Genomic DNA, 21,744 nt, shown 5'->3' with positions numbered 1-21,744 from the left:
TAGCAAGGTGAGAGTCTGCCTTTTCTCCCAGGCAACTAAGCAACAGGACAAGAGGAAATGGCCTCAAGCTGTGCTGGGGAGGTTCAGGTTGGACATCAGGAAGAATTTCTTCACAGAAAGCATGGTTAAGCATTGTAATGGGCTGTCCAGTGGGGTGGTGGAGTCACCGTCCCTGGGATTGTTCAAAAAATGGGTCGACATGGCACTTGGTTATGTGGTAGGTGTTTGGTCAATGGTTAGACTTGATGATCTTGAAGGTCCTTTCCAGCCTTAATGATTTTGTGATTGTATGATCTATGTGATGATGTGCTTCCTACCCTTTAATTTGGAGATGTACCATGCTGTTGGACATATCAGCTTTGAAAGATGCTGGCTCCAGAAATTATATGAATAATTTTAAAGCAGTGTTTAAAGCAGTGTGGTGTGTGTGGGAAGAGAAGAGTATATGTATGATAACCTGTTCTCACCTACATAGCCTTTTCCTTTTTTGGGGATCTTTGTTAAAGTGTACGTTTGTAAAAAACTTGCTTTGTTGCAAGTCACTACAAACTGCTGCAGTTCTCCCTGTGTAGTGGTTGTCTGTCTGGAGTAAATAATGCTGGTACTTGTCATAGAGAGTCTGCTCACTGTGGTTTTGGAGTGGAAAATTCCAAGAAATGGCACCTTGTAGTCCTGCTATTAAAGCCACTCAGAATTTTCAGTAATTCCTTTAGCCTGTTTGTACAAATGGGTTTAATTATGTTTCTCTGCTTTTGCAATTGTATTAAAAGGCTTGGGAAACTTGAATTACCGTAGAGTGAAAACATGTAAAAAATTTCTGTAATAAGTCACAAAAAGCATCACTCTGGGAATAGAGTCCCTTCTTTGCCAGCACAATTGCAATACAGCTGTTGTTGCAGTGTTGCAATGCTCTGAAGGAAGATGCAACAGAAAGGAAATATTGTGTAGTTCTCTATTCTGAAATTGACAAAGGCTTTGTGGCCTTTTTATCAAAATACCTGATTATTTTCTTGAGGAATAAATCTCTAGAGCAGAGATTAAGAAGATTCACAAATAATTACACTTAGGCATTAAAACCTTTCTTTGTATATTAAATCTTGGTAGATGTACACAGCATAGTAATTGACACATTTCTTACTCCTTCTGTTAGGTTTGAATAATTTGTAGATCTGCCCCGAAAACTGTGTCAAATTAGAGTCATATGGTTGTTGCCCATTGTAGAGGCCCAGAGAAGCTGCTTTGAGTCACAGGATGGATTGTGGTGGTGCATTCTCTCTCTCTTTCTCTCTCTTTTTCTCTTTTCCTTTCTCTCTTTCATTTGTTAATTCATCTGTCCCTCTCTAATTCCTCTCTTCCCTTTCACCCCACAGTTTCATCCAAATCCCACTGCTGCGTGCTTGTATATCATACCCGATATCGTTGCTTATTCACTGATATGGGAGTCATTAGCTTGGACAATGTATTGCATTTAAATGAAGGCTATAGTCATAAGAACGTGGTTTTGAGGGTACTGCTGCTATTGAATTTTTATGTTATACTCAACTGAAATCTAAGAGCTATGTATTAATTCTTAAAAGCAGCCTTGCATGGAGTTTGAGTCTAGTGTATTTCTGGTAACTATTTACTGAAAAACAGTTATGTATACTCAGAAATTGATATCAGAATCTGATTATTTTCACTGGATTTTTCTTCCCTCAAATGACATCACTAAGGAATAGGAGGACATTCATGATTTTTATTTGTGTTCTACAATGGTTTAAGTCAATGGAAATCAGTACCCATCACCTCCTCTTTACACTGGGAGAAATGAAGTGGTCAGGTGGGGGAAATGAAGTGGTCAGTGGTTCAGGTCACTGGCCTAGGAAGAAATCAACCTTACAAGTTACTTGGTTAAAACCAGCTTTGTAACTTCTCAAAGTACAGTTCTGTGTGTTTTTCATCAAACCTGCTTTCATTATGACTTCACAATTAAGTCCTGCAAGGTCTATTTCCAGACTGGCCAGTGAAAAAGCACCTCATTTTTCCACTTAACTACACAGTTCTCTGTTCTGTGCCAGTGTGTTAATTAATACAGACTCACTGTAGTTATATGGTGGTCAGTAACATTATAGGGTGTGGTCACACAGAAGATAAATCGTACAGAAGGTAAATACTTTTCAAAACTGAGCTACCACAGGTAAATTCATTTATAATGAGGGTCGGATTTTTAGCAGTAGTTCTGCAGTATCCTGTCCCTGCCAGCAGGGACAGTGCAAATGCCTCCCTTTAAGAAGGGGTACCACCTGGGATCAACCAGTCCCAGAGCAACCACTTCTGAATCATCAGCCAAAAGAACAATGGGCAATGAAAACTGTGAGTCTTCCTGTTGAAGATGCTTCCTGCCGTGTGTTTCAGGAACAGCAGCTCAACTTTGCTCCCACCCTTAGGAAGAAGAAGTAGTTCTTTTAAAGCATTCATGTGCAAAGTGGATAAAAGCATCTCAAAGTCTGGCTATGCAAACACACTTCTGGCATGATTTCTGTCTTTGTTTCGAATCACTTCTGGTAAATCACATCCCTTTTTTTTGGCAAGATGTTTTTCTCTCTATTATTAAATTGTTACAAATGGTGGTAGCTGAAACAGTTACTGACGGTATCACTAAGTGTCCTCTGCATCCTGGAATCTCCTAAGTGCTACCTCCCAGTCCACACTCAAACATTTATGACTATGGACACTTTAATTTAAGCATATAAGTAGTCCTCAATCAGAAGCATGACTCAAGGTTTTTAAAAGTTACATACATGTTTAACTAATCTGGTAGGTCTGGTGCAACTTTTCATCACTTTGAAAGACTGAGCAGCCATCTTTCAGTGAGTGAATGAAAACAATGTATTAATCTGTGAGCACTGGCAACTAATCAGACCAAGTTTAACATTTAATTTCCATTCAGTTAAAAATAATTAGGGGTCTAATCCTGACCTTTCTTTCATGCTCAGTAGAAAAAAATATCTGATGTGTCAAGGAGCATTTAGGTTACAGTTGGGGTCTGTTTCTGTTGAATCACATTTCTGTTTTATCTGTTACCTACTAGTAAAATAAATGGAAGTTTTGAAAATATCACTATACGTGCTAATGTATTGCAATACTTCTAAATATCAAAGGGAATTTAGAAACATTAAAACAGTTTACAGTGTAGCCTTACACTGAGGTTATGGATGATGGGGAGATGGCAACATCATTCAAACATAAGAAGGGAATCAAAGAGCTGAATCTGATGATTAGGTAAAGAGAGTGAAGGCTAGTGGATACTTCAAAAGTTGGAATGGGTGTTAAGCTTGTGTGTTAAAATAGCTGCTGTAGGGGAAAGAAGGCTAAACAAACCTGATCCAAACAAGTGATGGAAGTCAGAATGAGTCAATCTACAGCTTCTCTTGCTTAGTGACACTAGTAGGACAAACACATTTGTTGTCTGTAATGTATCTCCTGAATTGGGGCCAAGACCTCTTGATGACGTCTATATTGACTGAGTTATTAAAACACAATAGCTGTTCTTGGAGAGTGTCTGTGTAGCAAGGACTGTCTGCTTAATAGGAGGCACATTACTATGGACTTCAGCTTTCCATTTACTGATTTCACAGTATCTATTTTAATTGCAAGGTTCCTTCTGATTTTCAGTCCTGGTATTCCTTTTTGTGTTGCTGATGGTTGCAGTCTCCTTGCAAGTCATTAACCGGAATACGTTTGTTAGCTTTAAAAGGAACCGTCGCTTGAGTTCTTCCTCTCACAATGCTGATGCAGTAAATGATGCATAAGGTACCTACTCGTGAGTGCTCTTAGTTGGTGGCTGTTACTCGATACGCTTGTCTCGCTGTGCATGTTTGTGCTATTTGAACGAGCAGCTGAATTGATTCATCGGCACATCACCGCACAGCCGGCTGCTCAGTGCCCCTCGAGAGGGCTGCGAGGTTTGTGCGGGCGCTCCCTAAACTTGTGCGACGGCGGGGCCGCGTCCCCGGAGATGGGGTGGTGTGGGGTGTCCGCGGGATGGGCGGAGGCTGCGATGCGGGTCCGGCGGGGCGGGGAGCGGCGGAGGCGGTGTCCCTCGGTCCGTGCGGGTCCCCGCAGCGGTGGCTCAGCGCGGCTGGTGCCTGTCGGGGGCTCCGGCCGCCGGGGAAGGCAGAGAATCCCCCCGCCGCAGACCCCGCGGACGGCGGAGCCCAGCGGAGTCTGGCACCGCTCCCCGCGAGTCCCGGCGGAGAGGGCGGAGGTTTCTGGCCTTCAGAATTACGGGAAAAAGCCTTACTTGGGCTGAGCTGGGCAACTTCCTATTTTGTACGCCCTTTCGCGGTCGCGGGGAGGCAGAGGCCCCTGCTAAACCAGATGTCCATTCTGCAGCCGAGGTAAGTGGATGTTTTCAGCAGAGGTCTCTCTGCTCGTTTTTGTTAACACGAAGTGTTGGAGAGTGTGAAACTCTTCCCTGGACTGTTACTCGCTTAGTTCTCTACCAGTGGTGATGTGTGCTTGCACTCCTGTCTCTCCAGCTGTTCAACCCAGACTTGGGGCAGGGCGTGCTTTTGCATCTATCCAGGCTAAGAACTGGCCAACTCCTTTCAGTTTCTTTCAAGTTCATGAGACAGTCAGAATTGAAATTCCCCATTTAGCTCATCGCATTCACCTCATTTTGAAAAGAATGTGATACATATGCTTGGCAGTTGTTTTCTTTGTGTGTCTAATGGTTGAGTCAGTTCTCAAAATGTTTGCAACATATGCAATCACAAAGGCAGTAAAATCTCTTTCCTAACTGCTCTCTTGCTTAAATTGTTTCTATTAACTCAAATTTTCTTGAAGTAATGTATCAGATTTTAATACACTGGCCCCATGTTTCTTCAATGCTTGCAGTTTCTGCCTCCTGATAAAAAATATTTTCATGTTGTGTTTCTGTTTGTGTCCATCATGAGTATTATCCTCACATATTCATGCTCGAAGTGGAAAAGTGTTGCTTAGCTTCTCTCCTGTAATGGACTGTGTGATTTGTCTTTTGGAGGTGGAGGGTCTGGAGCACAAATCTGATGAGAAGCATCTGAGGGAGCTGAAGGTCTTTAGCCTGGAGAAAAGGAGGTTTGGGGGGGACCTTATCCCTCTCTACAAGTACCTGAAACGAGATTGTAGCCAGCTGAGAATTAGTCTCTTCTCTCAGTTAACAAGTAATATGACGAGAAGAAATTGCCTCAAATTATACCAGGGGAGGTGTTGTCAAGCATTGAAACAGGCTGCCCTTGGGGAGTGGTGGAGCCACTGTCCCTGGAGGTATTTAAAAGATGTATACATGTAAAATGATTCTATGATTGTCTAAAATAGTTGAAATCCAACTTTTAGACTCTACCTGTGAATTAAAACACTAATTGGGTAAGAGAATGCTTTCATACTTGAAGGAAGATTCATGTGTTGGGTAGAAGAACAGAATGGTCAGTTCAGATTTTTCTGTCAGATAGAGGCTTATCAGTAACAAAACAGGTCTCAAAAGGGATAAAAACAGGGCGAAAGAAGTTTTAGATTGATATCATAGAAGTTGCAGTATTGAACATTAAAGATCTTGATTTTTCTATAATAATTGTGTAAACCTGGTGAATTTTTGCATTATTTGCTGCTTATAGGGAACATTTTCAATTAAAAAATGCCATACTAGGGGAGATGTCAAAATGTAGCTGTGTTCAGTAGGTCCTCTGGAGCCTGATTTCACACTGCCATGCTGTACTTTGGCTGGCAGTTTTGACAGGGATATAAAAGTATTGCTAGTAAAGTTTATAACATAAGTAGTAAATAAGAGAAAAGCAAGACAGAGAACTTTTGTGAGTTGATCTGAAGCAGCAAGGTAATGTGATAATTGTCTTATGCAGGTCAACACCAAGATAAACATATTTGGGATCAAGGAATACAGAGGATGCTCAACAGGTCAAAATAAGTCTTAGAAAGTAGTAATGTAAAGACCATTTTAGATAACTATGTCTGTCTTCTGTTAGGGAAAAGAAAAGGGCTAATGTTCTGCTTCAATGTACAGTAAATAGGAATAGCAAGTATGTGCCTTGTAGTGATTCTGTGTTCCTTTGAGAATGTACACGTGGTGTTTAAATACAGTGGTGAAAGGTGGTAAGGAACATGTGAAGGTTAGCTGTTCATTTATACATTCACTGAATTAATGCAGTAGAGATTGTAGCTCACCTCTGTAAGTTTTTCTCTGACTATTCAGATAGTGTGCCCACACTTGAGGAAGGATATTAAATACTTGAGAACCTTCAAAAGAGAATATTAAAAAATAATCAAAGGAAGTGGAAACCAGTGGTGCATTATGTGTAAGAGTAAGCTTCAGGGTCATGGTCATCTCTTTTTGAGTGATAAGAAAGTATAAAAGTGAAGTTTTGTGCTCCTTTTGTTCCCTTTCCTTCTTGTGTCTGTGGTAGCACAGAATTACCTGCACTGTCCTTTGTGTTCTTCTAACGCAGCACTGCAGGAGGACAGGGATTATAATTATATCCTTCATTTTGGGGCTGTAACTGATTCCCTGAACAGTCCAGGAAAGTTTTTATTTTCTTTCTTACAAAGCACATTTTGTTAATGTTATTTAAGTAGATGAGTGCTTTATTCCAGAACATCTAGTTCCAGTCTTAAGTTAAGAGGCAAGACTGGTGAAGGTGAAATAACGCTCTGGAGCCGTACAGAAAATCTCGCTTCTGATTTATTTTTTTTTTTGATCCTCATCCCCTGCCCATCCATTTTGCTCACCTAGTTGCTTTCCACAGCAGAGCCAGCTTGTTCTCCACCAACATGAAGGGGCATAAGGGCAACCATCCTGTCTAATAATGTCTTACTAACTGAAAATGTCTGATGCAAAATCATCTCTCAAAGTAGACTCCTGTAGCCCAAATACACTTCATAGTAACTCAGACACTGAGCCTAAGAAGAAGACTTCAAGACCAGACCTGTACATGAAGCCTGTGTAAACCATAACTTGTCTGATTTTATTTTCTCGGTGAAAAAAGAACAGGGAATGACAGTGCTGCTATGAAAGCTACATTCTTCTATATCACCGACATTTATTTCTAATGACAGTGATGGCCTGGCCTTTCTTTCAGTGAGCATTATCAAGTCAGATACAATCATGTAGTTAAAATAAATGACCCATATGTAAAGATAAAGAAAATAAATCTAGTTTTTGTGTGTTTGTAGCTTTAAAGTTTTTCCCTAAAATTTAGGTTTTTCTTATAAGGTACAATATATTCATTAGTAAAGAAATATCTATTTTGCAACTTTTTTTGTCTAGCTGAGCATTTTATACCTTAAGATATATTTAGAGGCTTATTTTTTATGGTTGTTCGGAGAATAATGGATTATATCCTGTTTACTAAATATGGATTAATTATTTTTCTGTATTAGTATCAAGCTACATGTAGTTAATTATATTTAAATTTCAATATAACAACATTTTATATTAAAATGTGTTAATATTCAATATCCTGTTATATATTGTTTTATATATTGTTTATCAAAACATGGTTTGCATCTGTAACTCTAGGGTATACTAAGCAAAATAACTATTATCAGCAGTTATTAGCAGAACTGACCTTTCCTGGTCACTGTGTCCTTCAGAATTTTAGAACAAAAGTGTCTTATCCTTTTATGCTTATTTTTTCTATTTAGAGACTGAAAGAGGAAAATAGCTTTCTTGCTTTTTCAGTTTCCAGTTGATTTGTAGCTTTTATTAGCAAGTTGTTGAACTTGATTTTTTTTGTTGTTTTTGTTTTTAGAACACGTTTCTCTGGTCAAAAGTTAGCGTGGGATTTCAAGGGCCTCTGCTTCATGTGGCTCCTACAGACCTATCTGTAAGCTTAGAAGTTTTCTCAACAAATATATACTGTCTGAATTTATTTCATTTATTGTTTGAATTAATTTCATTTAAGTGGTGTTAGTAGATTATAATACCATTGTCTTTTCAGATAGGCCGACATAATTTCAAATTTAATAGGTTTATTTTCCAAAATAAAATGCACCTAACATCTGTTTCCATAAAGTTCTATTTCAGTGTTAATATTATAAATCATATTCATCCTGGTCTGCGGTTCAGCTGACTATTTTTAGCTCAGGTAAGGACTGTGGATTGTGAAACAGCATGCTCAGGATCTTTCACTATAGTGTCATTTTCCCCATGGATGGGCTTGTGAGGGCTTGATTTATAGGGATCAGAGAGTTGGGAAACTCCTCAAATTTACTGCTTCCTCCAGTATGTTTCTGTGTCATTCTCTGACCTGTGTAGAAAAACCTCCGTTTTCCTCTTCTGAGGCTCACTGGTGCTCACCCTTGGTGTAATCCTAACCAAATCTTGAAGATGATGCACCTTGTTGTCAAGAAAGGACACTGAAGTTCATATTTGGATCATTTGCCTGAAATGTTCTGTTTCCCTATGGGATTTGTGTAAATGCTGATGAATTTGAATCTTGCAGTTCTCAAAACTGTTGGTGATTGCTTTTCTGGTTGCATCTGTGCAGAACATCACAGTGAGGTGGCCCAGTGGGGGCAGAATGGAGGCTTGGGCTTTGGCATTCAGCGTTTGCTGCTCACATACAGGACAAGGTCTGTTTCTCCATGAGGCAGCCGTCATGGCAGAGATGCAATTGATAGTGAAGACTAAATAAAAGGAGTGTCTGTTCTTCTTTTTTCCTCTTTCATAGTTGATAGAAGAGTGTCAGACTTGGTAGGAAGGCATTCCCTGCCACATTCCAGCAAAGATGTTAAAAATTCTCAAAGATGACTGGAACAAAGAGTGGTGGTGAATGGTGCCACATCTGTTTGGCAGCCAGTAGCTAGTGGTGTTCCCCAGGGCTCAGGATTTGGGCCTGTCCTGTTTAAATAATCTTTATTGATGATTCTGACAAGTGAATCAAGTTTGCCCTCAGTTTGTTTGAGAATGACACTGAGTTGCGTGTGCGTGTTGATCTGCGGGAGCGTAGAAAGGCTTTTCAGAGGGATCTGGACAAGCTGGATTGGTAGGCTGAGGCCAGTGGTATGAGGTTCAACAAGGCCAAGTGCTGGGTCCTGCCCATGGGTCACAACTATCCCAGGCAGCACTACAGGCTGTGGGAAGAGTGACTGGAAAACTGCCTGGTGGAAAAGGACTTGGGTGTGCTGGTTGACAGCAGTTAAACATGAGCCAGCAGTATGCCCAGGTGTCCAAGAAGGCCAATGGCATCCTGGCTTGGATCAGCAATGGTGTGGTCAGCAGGATCAGGGCAGTGATCACTCCCCTGTACTCAGCACTGGGCACTGAGCACAATTCCATAGACACGTTGCAAGGAGAGAAAGACTAGGGATAATGTGGACCCTCTTCGGAAGGAAACAGCAGACCTGGATACCCTGGACAAAGAGAAAGACGATGTTCTCAGCCATTTCTATACCTCAGTATTCAGCAGCAAGTACTCCAGCCATTTCACCGAAGAGGATTGGGTAGAAGAGGATTGGGTCTGAGACCATCTGAGGAACCTGAATGTGCACAAGTCCGTGGGACCCAATGAGAAACATCCACGGGTCCTGAGGGAACGGGCAGATGATGTTGCTAAGCCACTGTCCATCATTATTGAAAAATCATGGCAGTCAGGAGAAGTCCCTGATGACTGGAAAAAGGGAAATATAATGCCCAGTTTTAAAAAGGGGAAAGTGGAAGACCCGGGGGACTACAGACCAGTCAGTCTCACCCCTGTGCCAGGCAAGATCATTGAGCAGATTCTCCTGGAAACTATGCTATGGAAGCTGTGGAAAACCAAGAGGTGATTGGTAACAGTCAGCATGGTTTTACAAAGGGGAAATCATGACAAATGTGGTGACCTTCTATAATTGGGCCTACAGTATTTGTGGTTGGGGCAGAGCGTTGCCTACCTGGACTTCTGCAAAGCATTTTACGCTGTCCCACATGACATCCTTGTCTCTAAACCGGAGAGACATGGATTTGATGGATGGACCACTCGGTGGATAAAGAACTGGCTGGCTGGCAGCACACAAAGAGTTGTGGTCAGTGGCTCATTGTCCACACAGAGACCAGTGCCGAGTGCTGTCCCTCACTGGCCAGTACTGGGGCGTGTTCAGCATCTTTGTTGATGACACAGACAGTGGGATTGAGCGCACCCTTAGTGCCAAGCTTTGTGGTGTGGTTGACATGCTGGAGGGAAGGGATGCCATCCAGAGGGACCTTGACAGGTCTCAATGCAAACCTCATGAAGTTCTACAAAGCACAGTGCAAGGTCCTACACCTGGGTCAGGGCAATCCCAGGCACGCCTACAGGCTGGGGGAGAAATGATTGAGAGCAGCCCTGTGGAGAAGGACTTGGGGGTGATGGTTGATGTGGAATTCAACATGAGCTGGCAATGTGTGCTCACAGCCCAGAAAGCCAACGAAATCCTGGGCTGCATCAAAAGCAACATGGCAGCAGGTCAAGGGAGGTGATTCTGTCCCTCTATTCTGCTCTTGTGGGATCCCACCTGGAGTGCTGCATCCAGCTCTGGGGTCCCCAACATAAGAAGGATGTGGAACTGCTGGAACAAGTCCAGAGGAGGGCCATGAAGTTGATAAGAGGACTGGAGCACCACCCCTATGAAGACAGGCTGAGAAAGTTGGGGCTACAGAAAATCCAGAGAGTGACTCTTTGTCAGGAACTATATTGATTGGACAAGAAGTCATGGGTACAAACTGGAAGAGGGGAAGTTTAGAAATTTTTTGCTGTGCAGGTGCTGAGACAGTGGAGCAGGTTGCCCAGGGAGGTTGTGGATGCTCCAGTCGTTGCAGTGTTCAAAACCAGGTTGGATAAAGCCTTGAGCAGTGTTGTCTAGTGGGAGGAGTCCCTGCCCATGGCAGAGAAATCTGGGATTGGATGATCTTTAAGGTCCATTCCAACCCCTTAACACTCTATGCTTCTGTGACATACTGCCTTTCCGTTTATTGATGTGGCATGTTCTTTATTCCTGGTGTAACATCTACACTGCATGCAGAATTGTGCATGTAGTTAAAAACAATCTTAAAATTGGATCTGAATGGAAAAAGATTTCTTGTCCTGAAATGGAGGAGAAGAGTGATAAGAAATGGTCTTAAATACAGTATGGCAAAAAGTTACTTTGGATAATTTTTCCCTCTGGTTCGTTTAAATTTTTAAACCATAGCACTTTCAAACACTGAAATTCCAAAATGAAAATGGAAAATCTGAAGTATAAAGAAAATATTGTTTCATCAACTATGTTACACAAGTTATTTAATGTGACCTTTATTGAGATTGCATCTGCCTGCAAGGAATCTGGGTTTGGTGAATCAATTCTTGAATTATTTGAAGAAGATGGTTCTGTTCATGCCATTTGTTTAGTTATCTGCATTTACCTTACATAGGTGTCTTAAGTGAAATACTTCCTAATTTATAATGTGACTTTCACTCAGACATGTTTTTTCATCACTTCTACCTGTGCAACAGTAAACAGCCAAAGAGCTCTTTAGTCATGGATCAGTATCATGACAAGCAGATGAGGCTTGAGCAGCATTGTAACCTGCGGAGTCACTACCCTTATTTCTGGCGGGTAGTAACTAGCAGCTGGCATGTCAAATAAACAGCTGCTAATTGGTACTAGAGAAAGTGGAAGCAGGAGGACTGAACCAAATTAACAGCTCACAGCTAGGAAAAAATTCTTTTTTTTTTCTTAGTTTTCTGCTATTTTGGCATGTGGAAGTGACTAACTGTACGGGAAGTAGGGCACTAGAGGAGCAGTAGAAGAAAGGGGAAAAAGTAGCTGTTGTTACAGGGTGAGGAGCACCCACTGAGTGTGGACGGGATCTTTGTTTAATCTTTCTGGTGAGCATGTGAAATCAGAATTTTTCAAAGGCTTCTAAATTGGCATCACAGCCAGATTTGTTCTTTTAGTGCTCTGTTTCACAGCACTGTCCTTGGCACAAGGATAATTCAAAAATGTTTTCATGATTTCCCAATGCTTCTGAGTTCCAATTCCTTGCTAAAATAATGTGGGATTTCTGGAGCTTATTAAAGGAATATGATAAGGAAATGTTGTCTTTATTCTTGAAAACAGCTGAACTATTTTGGCTGAAATGCAGGCTCTTCTGTTTCATATACCCTTGAAAACAACTAACCAGAATGTGCAGAATATGAGCAGAAATTTTATTATAGGGAATAAACAAGAAGAGTTAGGTGTGTACCACGTACCTGCAGGGCTGTGATCTTCAGACATTGTGGAGATATAGCGGGATGGTTCCTATGACTGGAGCATTGGAATGGAAGGATGTAGGCTCTTTAGGAAGGACAGGCAGGGGAGATGAGGAGGCAGTGTTGCCCTATATGTCAATGATCAGCTGGAGAGCATGAAGCTTCTCCTGGGGGTGGATGAGCCAAACAAGAACTTATGGGTCAGGATTTAAGAATGGGCAGGTACAGGGGACATTATAGTGGGAGTCTGCTACAGGGCACTTGACCAGGAAGACCATGTGGATGAGGCCCTCTCCAGACAGATAGGAACAGCCTCGTGTTCACATGTCCTGGTCCTCATGGGGAACTTCAACCACCCCATCATCTGTTGGAGGGACAACACAGTAGGGCACCCAAGTGACAGAGAAGCCAATGAGGAGAGATGCTGTGCTGTACTTTGTTCTCACCAACAAGGAGGGACTGGTAGAAAGGTGAAGCTCAAGGGCAGTCTTGGCTGCCATGGCCGTGAAATGCTCAAGTTCAAAATCCTTAAGGCAGCCAGGACAATAGGCTCATTACCCTGGACTTAAGGACAGCAGAATTTGGCTTCTTCAGGAATCTGCTTGGTAGAGTACTGTGGGATAAAGCCGTGGAGGGAAGAGGGGCCCAAGAGAGCTGGATGATAATCAAGGATAATTTTCTTCAAGCTCAGGAGCGATGCATCCCAGCAAAGAGGAGGTCAGGCAGAAACACTGTGAGGCCTGCTTGGATTAATAAGGAGCTCCTAGACAAACACAAGCACAAAAAGGAAGTCTGCAGAGGGTAGAAGCAGGGACAGGTAGCCTGGGTGGAATACAGTGAGCGGCCAGGGATCAGGTGAGGAAAGCTAAAGCCCTGATAGAATTAAATCTGGCCAGGAACATCAAGGGCAATAAGAAAAGCTTATAGGTATGCTGATGCAGAATACTTGGAACAATTGCTGAAGGTTCTTTTCTTTATTGGCATCGATAGTGTAACCTGTCTTTACTGCTTTAAGAACATACACCATAGGCAATTGAAGTAGTAATAGATTCTCTTTATGTACTGGATTTGTTTCCTGTTGGAACACATCTTGCTACTGCTGTTTTTTTGGAGTGTGTCACTGGGCAAACTCTTCCCTCATTTTCTTTTTATCCCATGTGTCCTTTTAATGCTTTTTCTCCTGTTTCACGCTGTCATAGCCTCAAAGATTATAAAATGCTTTCCAAGATTTTTATCTTAGGAGAACTGCATGGAATTTCTTCCATTGTGCAGGAAAGTAACACTCAGACAAAACAATAATTAATTTGAATACAAGTGAGAAATGCTAAATAGCATTATTAACTCTTACACAAATACTGACAAAGTATTACACGGACATCTTTACTTGAAGTATGTTATTTTTATTTTTTTTTTTATGACAGCATTTTGTGCCTGTAGTTACTGAGAAGGAAATGTTCAGCTCTTTGATTTGGATGTTCGTCCTGCTCTGCAGCTCTGTAGCAGGTATGTTTCTTGATTATTAGCACCTGTCTTGCCGTAAGAAAATTTTCCAAAAAGCAATGTCCTCCAAATGAAATTTTGAAGAGTTCTGAAAACAGAAAAGTGTATTTTAAAAGTAGGTTGATTAAGTAGTGTACAGTATGTGATAAACAAAGTCTCATTTCTTTAAGTTTTTGAATAGGAGTTTATTATATGGTAAAAGCAGGCAGCCAGCTGGGTGACAGAAATGGGGACAAATTTCCCAAATCTGCACTCCTACTACAGTGTACATTTGGCATTTATCTTAGCTACTTCATGCATATTAATTATATCATATACATATACATTTTACAGCTTTTTGCTAAGCATTTAATATATGGGTTTTCTTACAGCTAAAGCTAAAAGGGTTATCTCTACAATCGGTCATAGTTCATGCATTCTTGGACGAACAGGTGCCTAAAAGATTTAAAGTTCTACCATATTTTATTCTTAGGATAGTAAGGAGGTTTTATAGCCCCTTGACCTTGTAAGGGTCTGTTTTATTTCTTTATGGGGGTGTAATTAAGTTTTACAATCTGTTTGTTTTATTTTGATGTAATCACCTATTTGTTTCATGAATCACAATTATTTATTTATCACAATTATATGTAGAAAAATTAATTTATGGCAGTCTTGATGTTCTCTTCTGTACAGATTTATTTATTAAACTTATTAATGATTTAATAATTACAAATTTATGAAATTTGGCTTCAAGAAATAAGTAACAGCAAAACAAAACAACACAAAAGAGGTAGCTCTTTGCAGGACTTTAATGGGTGATTTTTGCACTGTTTGATAACTTTGGTGTTGAATTCATTCATTCAGCCCACTTAAGTGTTTTTCTTTTACATGTGTTTTAATTACAATTCCTACATTCTATCTGGCAATATGAATTCTAAGAGGTGTACAGGTACTAATGAGATATTGAAATATATTGCAGCTTGGTTGTAAATTTTAACCTTATTAGTTTGATATATTTTCTGATATTGTAATTAGTAACGATAACATGTAAATGGTATGCATATATTTTACATATAGGAATGTTTTATAAAATCAAATTTTTCTTCCATTAGAACTAGAGACATCTGGGTTGAAATGTCCCAATTATTTCAGTGAAGTTTTAGAAATGCCACTCCAATGTAACACCTATTCTAATATAGTAATTCATATGAACTGAGTTTTCAAACAGCAGTGTCTGATTTGAGTGACTAACTGAGCATTTTATTTGAATTCTCTTTGCCAAAAAAAAATAAATTATTTTTAGACAACAAAATAACTTACAGTTTTTTCCACTGGTATTTTAAGATTAATTAGGCTATGTGTTGCTTTGATTTTGTTTTTAGATGAAAACTCTATCAGAGATGCTGACATTTTTCCATCATCTGCTGAAATTAAAAGAGGATCCTCCCTGAAACAATTTTGTATTCTTGGAAAACACCACATGCCTCACAGAAATGCAAGCCACATCATCTGGAAATTGAATGATGAATTGATTGCTCCAGAGAATTATAACATTGTGAATGAGACTGTATCTAGTATAACCATCCCTAATTTCACCTACAGCACAGCTTATCTGAAATGTTTCATGAAGTACTTGGACAAGGAACAGCTTCTGGTTCACAAAGAAGTTAAATCTGGCTGTAAGTAGAAACACAGAAAAATTGATTTTAACATTTTTACTCTAGTGATTTTGCTTTTAAAAGAGCTACTTTTGTTTTTTTATCTTGTGGCATCATAAAACACCTGTATTCAAGTATCTAATTTTTTTTTCCCCTGAAATAAAGTATGAATGTACGGGCATTCCTTACTGACACTGGTCTAAAACCTCTCTGATCCCAGATTTTAGCCAGTTGAAATTTTCTGTTGAGTTCCAACGGTGCTGGGTATATCCCTTTGTTATATCTTTTGTCTAACTTAGCCATATTTGGCTTTCTCCAGAGAGGACTTCCTCTCTAGTCCTCTCTTCCAAAGAAATTTTAGCTATAAATCTCTTACGGAGAAGGTTGAAGTATGTATATGAATTCTCTAGTTTATTGAACAGATTAAGTCCAGATTATACAAATGTATGCCTGGAGGTCCCATTCTAATAAAGAAGCAGTAAATGCAGAAAGACATGTGTAGAATAAAATCCAGCAGAAAGTATTGCTTGTCTGGGAAGATCATTGTGCCATAGACTTGTCAATAACAGAAAGTTCTTTTGAATGTTCTATTAGATGGGACAGAAAAGTACTATTTTGAAAAGAGGGTTTTTCATCCAACTTATTTCAATGGGGGCACAGTTTTCCTCCTTTCCACTCCAGTTTTTTCTAACCAGTGAAGTAACCTAGCTGTAACAAAGAAATCTTTGAGGGTGTTACATTTTTGTGGATGATTTCAGACTACAGAGATTGTAGAAGATTGTTTCCTTTATGCTGCCTTGCATAAAGAGATAAAGAGAGTCCAGAATTAGTGATCTCTTCAAGGTCACCTAGATCTGTTTCCCAGGAATTTGTCTTCTGCACTCTGTATGTGATTGGATGTTCTCTGAGGGAATCAAGAGGAGTTTTGTCTTTCAAAGAATGCCTCTTTTTTTGGAACATTTGTACTGTTTCTTTGTTTTTCTCTTACTGTCTGGACTGCCATTGAGCTACAGGTATGTTGCAGGTGGGAGGTGGGGTATGTGTGTACTTAGAGGTTCAGGACAGTGTATATAGTGGTTTGATACAAGCTAGTTAATCGGTTACTGCCTTTAGGCCACCTAGTAAAGTATTTTCAAGAAGTAGCTGGAGAAAATCTCCCCAGGGAAAGACGGACTGGTTTTGATTTTGATCTTGAGTTTTGAGGGCAGTAAGGAATAATAAAATGAAGTGCTGTGCAATACACTGTGTGAAGTTTGCCATAATCTGCTTTTTGACCAACAAAATCAGCTGTACATTAAAATTACTTATTTGCACTGGGTTGTTTTTTTCTTAAACCTTTGTCATTGCAGTTCCTCCAGACACTCCGGGAAATATTTCCTGCATTTATTACTTTGATGATAACCTTACCTGTACCTGGAATTCAGGAAGAAAAACAAATTTTACAAGAAACTATACTCTTTACCGAAAACTGTAAGTATAGGAGGTGTTGGGAGCTGGATTGCTGGAGTGTGATAACCAGCCTGCTTTCCCTCTCATCCTGACTTCTGTTTAAAGACAACCTGGAAACATCATGGAATTCAGAAACATCATGGCATTAATGTAAATTAAATTAATTAATTCAGGGTTGGTAATTGTTGAAAAAAGTTACAACGACCTTTTTACTGTGCTGTATAAAGAAATTGAGCATGCTCAACCCAATATTCAGTAGAGAAATGTTTATATCAAAAGTGATATAAACTTGTTCCCTTGAAGTAGTGTTACTAATTAGGTTGAAATTGTAGGGTAGGAAAACCTCTTTAGTTTTATCTCCATTGTAGGTTTGACATTTTAGGCTTCTACTTTTTCTATGTGGAACTTTCTTACTTCTTCTGGTGCTTATATAATTTTTAACTTAGCTGAGTTAGAGAAGTCAGAAGCTATTGACAGTATGTTTCCTCTACATGCACAAATTCTTCATTAACCATACAGTGAATTGGACTGCAGAACTACTTCTAGTCAAATCTAACCATTAATTTTAATCCAGATAACTCCCCAGCTGAGTTTAACGTATGACTACAAAAGCATTGGTACAAGAGGTGGAGAACCATGGGTGGAAACCAACAGCTCTGCATGATAGAGAAGGTTGGACTGGTGCTTTTTGAAGCAGCACAGGCTTACACTAGCTTAAAATGTTCATGAAATACCAGCCCCAAAAACCATTTTGATTTACAAAATTATCTGCTTGCTTACTGCATCGTATGGAACATTTAGCAGAAACCCCTTATCTGAGTTTTCATTAGTTGAAGAATTTCCCTGTGGGTCGGTAAAATGAAACATATTTTGTTAGTTTTGCATTCTACACTATTTATTATGAAAGTAAATGCTGTAAAGACAACATGTTCTTTCTGTCAAATTTCTGTTGCCTTGGGATAGTTCGGCACTGGTGGATTTTGGCTTTTTTCTGTATTTAAAAAATGAATAAAAGCTTGTTATTACATAGTTCCATGTGGCATGTGTTACTAGCTCAGTCAACCTATCTGTATTTTTAAAGGAAGTCCTATATGGAGTTATATGATTTCACTTCTCTTTGAGATTTTAATAAAAAATAATCATAGCATGTGGATTTCCTATTAAGGCCTTTTTACTCTTTGCTCTGCTCCTGGAAAATGGTTTTACTAATTGCAGTTAAAACTAACTGAGTCTGTGCAGACTATTTATATGCATTTGCATAAGCAGTGCCATTAGGAAAGAGTATTCATTGCACAAACAAATCATCTAAAGATGTTCACTGGTAGAAAAGTCTTGCAACCTCAAAAAACTATAAATAATAACCCAACAGTGAGTTTGAATTATTCTAAGAAAAATCTCTAACTCCTATAATTTTTCTCTTATGTTTTTTAGGGCGACTAATCCAAATACTATAGTCAGCTCCTGCCAGAGTAAAACAGAGTCATGTTCATTTCTATATCCAGATACTCCGTATAGTAGTGCTTTTTGTTTTCAGGTGAAAGCTGAAAATGTTTTGGGTGAAGCCTTATCGAAGTGTGTTCCTATAGATATGGGAAAAATAGGTAATTAAAGAAGAGTTAAATAAAGATTTAATTGATGGTCTTTCTGTATAAAATTCTTCAAAGTGGTGTGTTACAGCAGTAATTTTCATAAGTTTCTTGATTTTACAGAGAGTTAATGAAAAATGACAGGGTGCTGTATTCATACTATGAAACACCTAACTGCAGCAATATTTTTTAAAGATAATGTCTGATGTATCCATTATAAATTACTAAGTTTTAATTATTGACAAGTAAAGGCAAAAAACTAAAGCTTTTTGTTGAACTAAGCGGTACTTGGACTGTACTTTTCTATTTCTGAGTAGTACTAAATGTAGTGCCACACCCAGCTGTAATTTCTCCAGGGCCGCCTATCATTTACTCTGCTATTCTACTTTCTGGTTAGGCATGTTAAAAACCACCTGTTCTGTGTGCAGTAATAATAATTGCACACAGGAACAAAAATAAATATTTTGTCTACCTCTTCTCCCTCTGCCCTGTGCTCTGTTTTCCTCTGTTCACTTTGGTGTAGATAATCAATAATCCTTATTGCTGCAACACTCGTCAGCTTTCCAGTCATATGCTCCTTTATTCCTGTGTTCCAACCTGCTGTGGCTCCTCATTACTCTTCACATTCTCTGTGCCAGCCATCTCTTTCCTCATTGCTAATCCATTCTTTCCCCACTTTGTCCTTCACACTTCTCTCCCCCTCAAATCCTTTTCAGCTGAATTCTTCCTTCCTCTGCAGTTCAGACTTGTCTTTCGCATCCCAGCCCTGCTTTATTTATTTTCCCTGCTGTTATCTCTGAGTAGTATTTCTCAGTGCTGGTACAGATGAAAGAAATCTGCACGTGTTTGAGAGCAGGTTTGTGAGCAAAATCATAGAAAAGCTTGGCTGGCTAGGGACACCTTCTGCTAGACCAGGTAGTTCAAAGTCCCATTTAATTAAATCAGTTATATGTGCAATTTCTCTTAAAGACAACTTCCCAAACTTAGAGTTATGTCTGTGAAACAGACTGTCACATGGATACTCTGATAGGACATGTGTTATTGGGATACTGATTAAACTTCTTTGGAACACACATAGCCAGAGAAATTCTAAACTTTTATAGAGGCATTTTCTCCTCTTAATGTTTTTTTTTTTTCTGCATTTTAGAGAAATTTGACCCTCCTGAAATACTTTTAGTTAAAACAATCAGCGATATAAAGCAGTTACTTACAGTAACCTGGAAAATGCCTGAGAAGATTGTCCCTTCAAAAGATTTAACTTGCCAGGTTCAATACAGAAACTTGTATTCAAACTCTACAGTAAGTTACATCATTTTTCTTCTGAATGCTAGTCTCTTTGTGACTAATACTGACTAATGTTATAAAAGTTTAAATAGGAAAAAGGCAACAATTAGTTTGAACTAATGTTTAAAAACTTGTTATTTTAATGGAATGTAATAAGGTATTCATGGTTTTAAGAACATTGTTTTGTTATCTAGGATTAATTGTTCTCTTTCTTTTGCTCCTTTTCTGTTTTGTACATACCATACTTCTCAGTATATTTCTTTGAAAGGCTTAAGGGATGATCCTGGGCCAAGGGATTACACAGGCAGTCAATCAAAATATTTTATTTTCCCTTTGCATTCTGGTGTGGAAAACATCACTTACTCCCAAACAAAATAGTTGAATCTGATTAAGAGGGACTAATGTTACATTAATTTTAAAGTGAACTAAAATATGAATTTTACAGGATGGAAAATAAGGGAAGTTATTTTTCTGAGTTTATCTTTCTGACAGTTAAATGGAAATGCAGGTGCCAAATGATCTATTCCTATGCTCCTCAATATGGAAGGGATTCTGTTTGTAGTGTTACTGTTTCCTCTGTCAAATTCAAGAATGGTACAGGTTCCTTGGCTTACTTTTCTGAGTTCATTGGACTTAGCTGTCTGCCTTGATCTTACTGTTTCATACATTATATGTGTAATTTTGTGAGAGAAGAATTCATCAAGGTAGTCTTCAGAGCTTTCAAGAAGTTCCTAATACTGAAGATGTTTCTAATTAGCATTCTTTTCACATTTCATGGCAAGCATCTCTACTGTAGATATGATATACTGATTTTTGGATTCGAGATATAATATTTGGGATGATTGGATGGGCAGAATAGCTCAAATCCACTTGGGATATTAGAAATGGAACTAATAGTTATTAAAAAGACCTGTTCAAGATGTTTATCCCTTTGGAGTCAGGGCACTGGTGTCCTTGTGATGCTTGCTTGCTGTTGGGTCCTTCCCCAGTGTTGAAAACATTCACATTTTTGTAAAGTTACAGCTTTATTGTGTATTGTGTCTGTTTTTCAGTACCTGCATTAGAAATCACCTTTCTGCTTTTCCAGCATTGAATACAGTCTACATCCATTTGCTTCCTCACATCTTACCTGAATTTTCCCACAGATAATCTAGAGAAAAAACAGTAACTATCCATGATCAGTAAAGACATAGAAGGTGCTTTTCTGTCAGCACGTGTGTGCAAAAAAAAAAAAAAATCCCAAACAAATGAACAAAAAGAATATTTGAGCCTTTTAAGCTGTCCTACCAAAAAACCAGTCTAAACAGTTTGGTGTGAACTGTTTTTACTGAGTGAAAACAGGTTACCTGTTTTTCTGCCTGCATATACCGAGTTTCTACTAAGTTTCTGATTATGATGAAATATTGTTAACAGCCTTTTGGCAAGTAACTAAAAGCTAGTCTGTGGTGTCTCCAGTTCTATGTCAGGTTCTGCAGGAGGCTGATAATAGTTTTGAAGCCCTTTTTGCTGTAGGTTCAATAGAGAGTCTGTCACATAGAGTGCTTTGTAGGTCCCTGAATTCATTCTCATAGAAGCAGTTTTATTTTTTTGACAATGAGTTTCTTGGGATCAGAATGGACTAAAAATTTCAGTTTCATTAGACAGTGCATTTCCCACTATGGTGTTTATAGGAGTGGGTGTCTGCATTTTATATTGTTATAGTTTGATTCACTTTTTATTGGAAGGTTCAGGTGGTAGAAGACAAGAATTTCTTCACAGTTTTTTAGTCCTACTGAGAATCTATGTGACTTTACTACTTCAGTTCAGCTGCCAAGAAGGAATCTTCCTTATTCAAAAACTTGCCTTTGCTGACGTTAGAATTTAGCTAGCTTGAACATTTATTTTGGTGTCTTTCTGTTTCAGTAATCTGAAATTTAAGAGGGGAAGAGTCGTTAATTATTGAGTAATTTTTGCAATTTGGAAGGTAATACATTAATGTTGGTATAGTGATTATATCAGTCCTTCTGTTCACAAACACTTATCTTTCTACAGTTCCTGTTGTTTTTTTCTGCTCTATGTTGTCAGTCC

The 21,744-nt window shown here is 39.0% G+C and overlaps 1 protein-coding gene across 5 annotated transcripts in view; it reads left to right on the top strand.

The window, feature by feature from the left end:
• Positions 1-21,744, top strand: part of DDX4 (DEAD-box helicase 4) — a 70,667-nt gene that overhangs the window by 31,702 nt on the left and 17,221 nt on the right. For all 5 annotated transcript variants that reach the window (XM_051804669.1, XM_051804668.1, XM_051804670.1 and 2 more), the window contains 5 exons: positions 13,643-13,724; positions 15,083-15,379; positions 16,708-16,828; positions 18,239-18,408; positions 19,541-19,692. In XM_051804669.1, coding sequence (XP_051660629.1) covers positions 13,643-13,724; positions 15,083-15,379; positions 16,708-16,828; positions 18,239-18,408; positions 19,541-19,692 — 822 coding nt within the window. The remainder of the gene's footprint in view (positions 1-13,642; positions 13,725-15,082; positions 15,380-16,707; positions 16,829-18,238; positions 18,409-19,540; positions 19,693-21,744) is intronic.

The sequence above is a fragment of the Manacus candei genome, unplaced genomic scaffold (genome assembly GCF_025592945.1).
Source record: "Manacus candei isolate 608988 ecotype Guabito, Panama unplaced genomic scaffold, ASM2559294v1 h1tg000061l, whole genome shotgun sequence".
Classification (NCBI taxonomy): Eukaryota; Metazoa; Chordata; class Aves; order Passeriformes; family Pipridae; genus Manacus; species Manacus candei.
The sequence above is the reverse complement of the archived record's forward strand: the minus strand, read 5'-3'. Positions and strand labels throughout refer to the sequence as shown.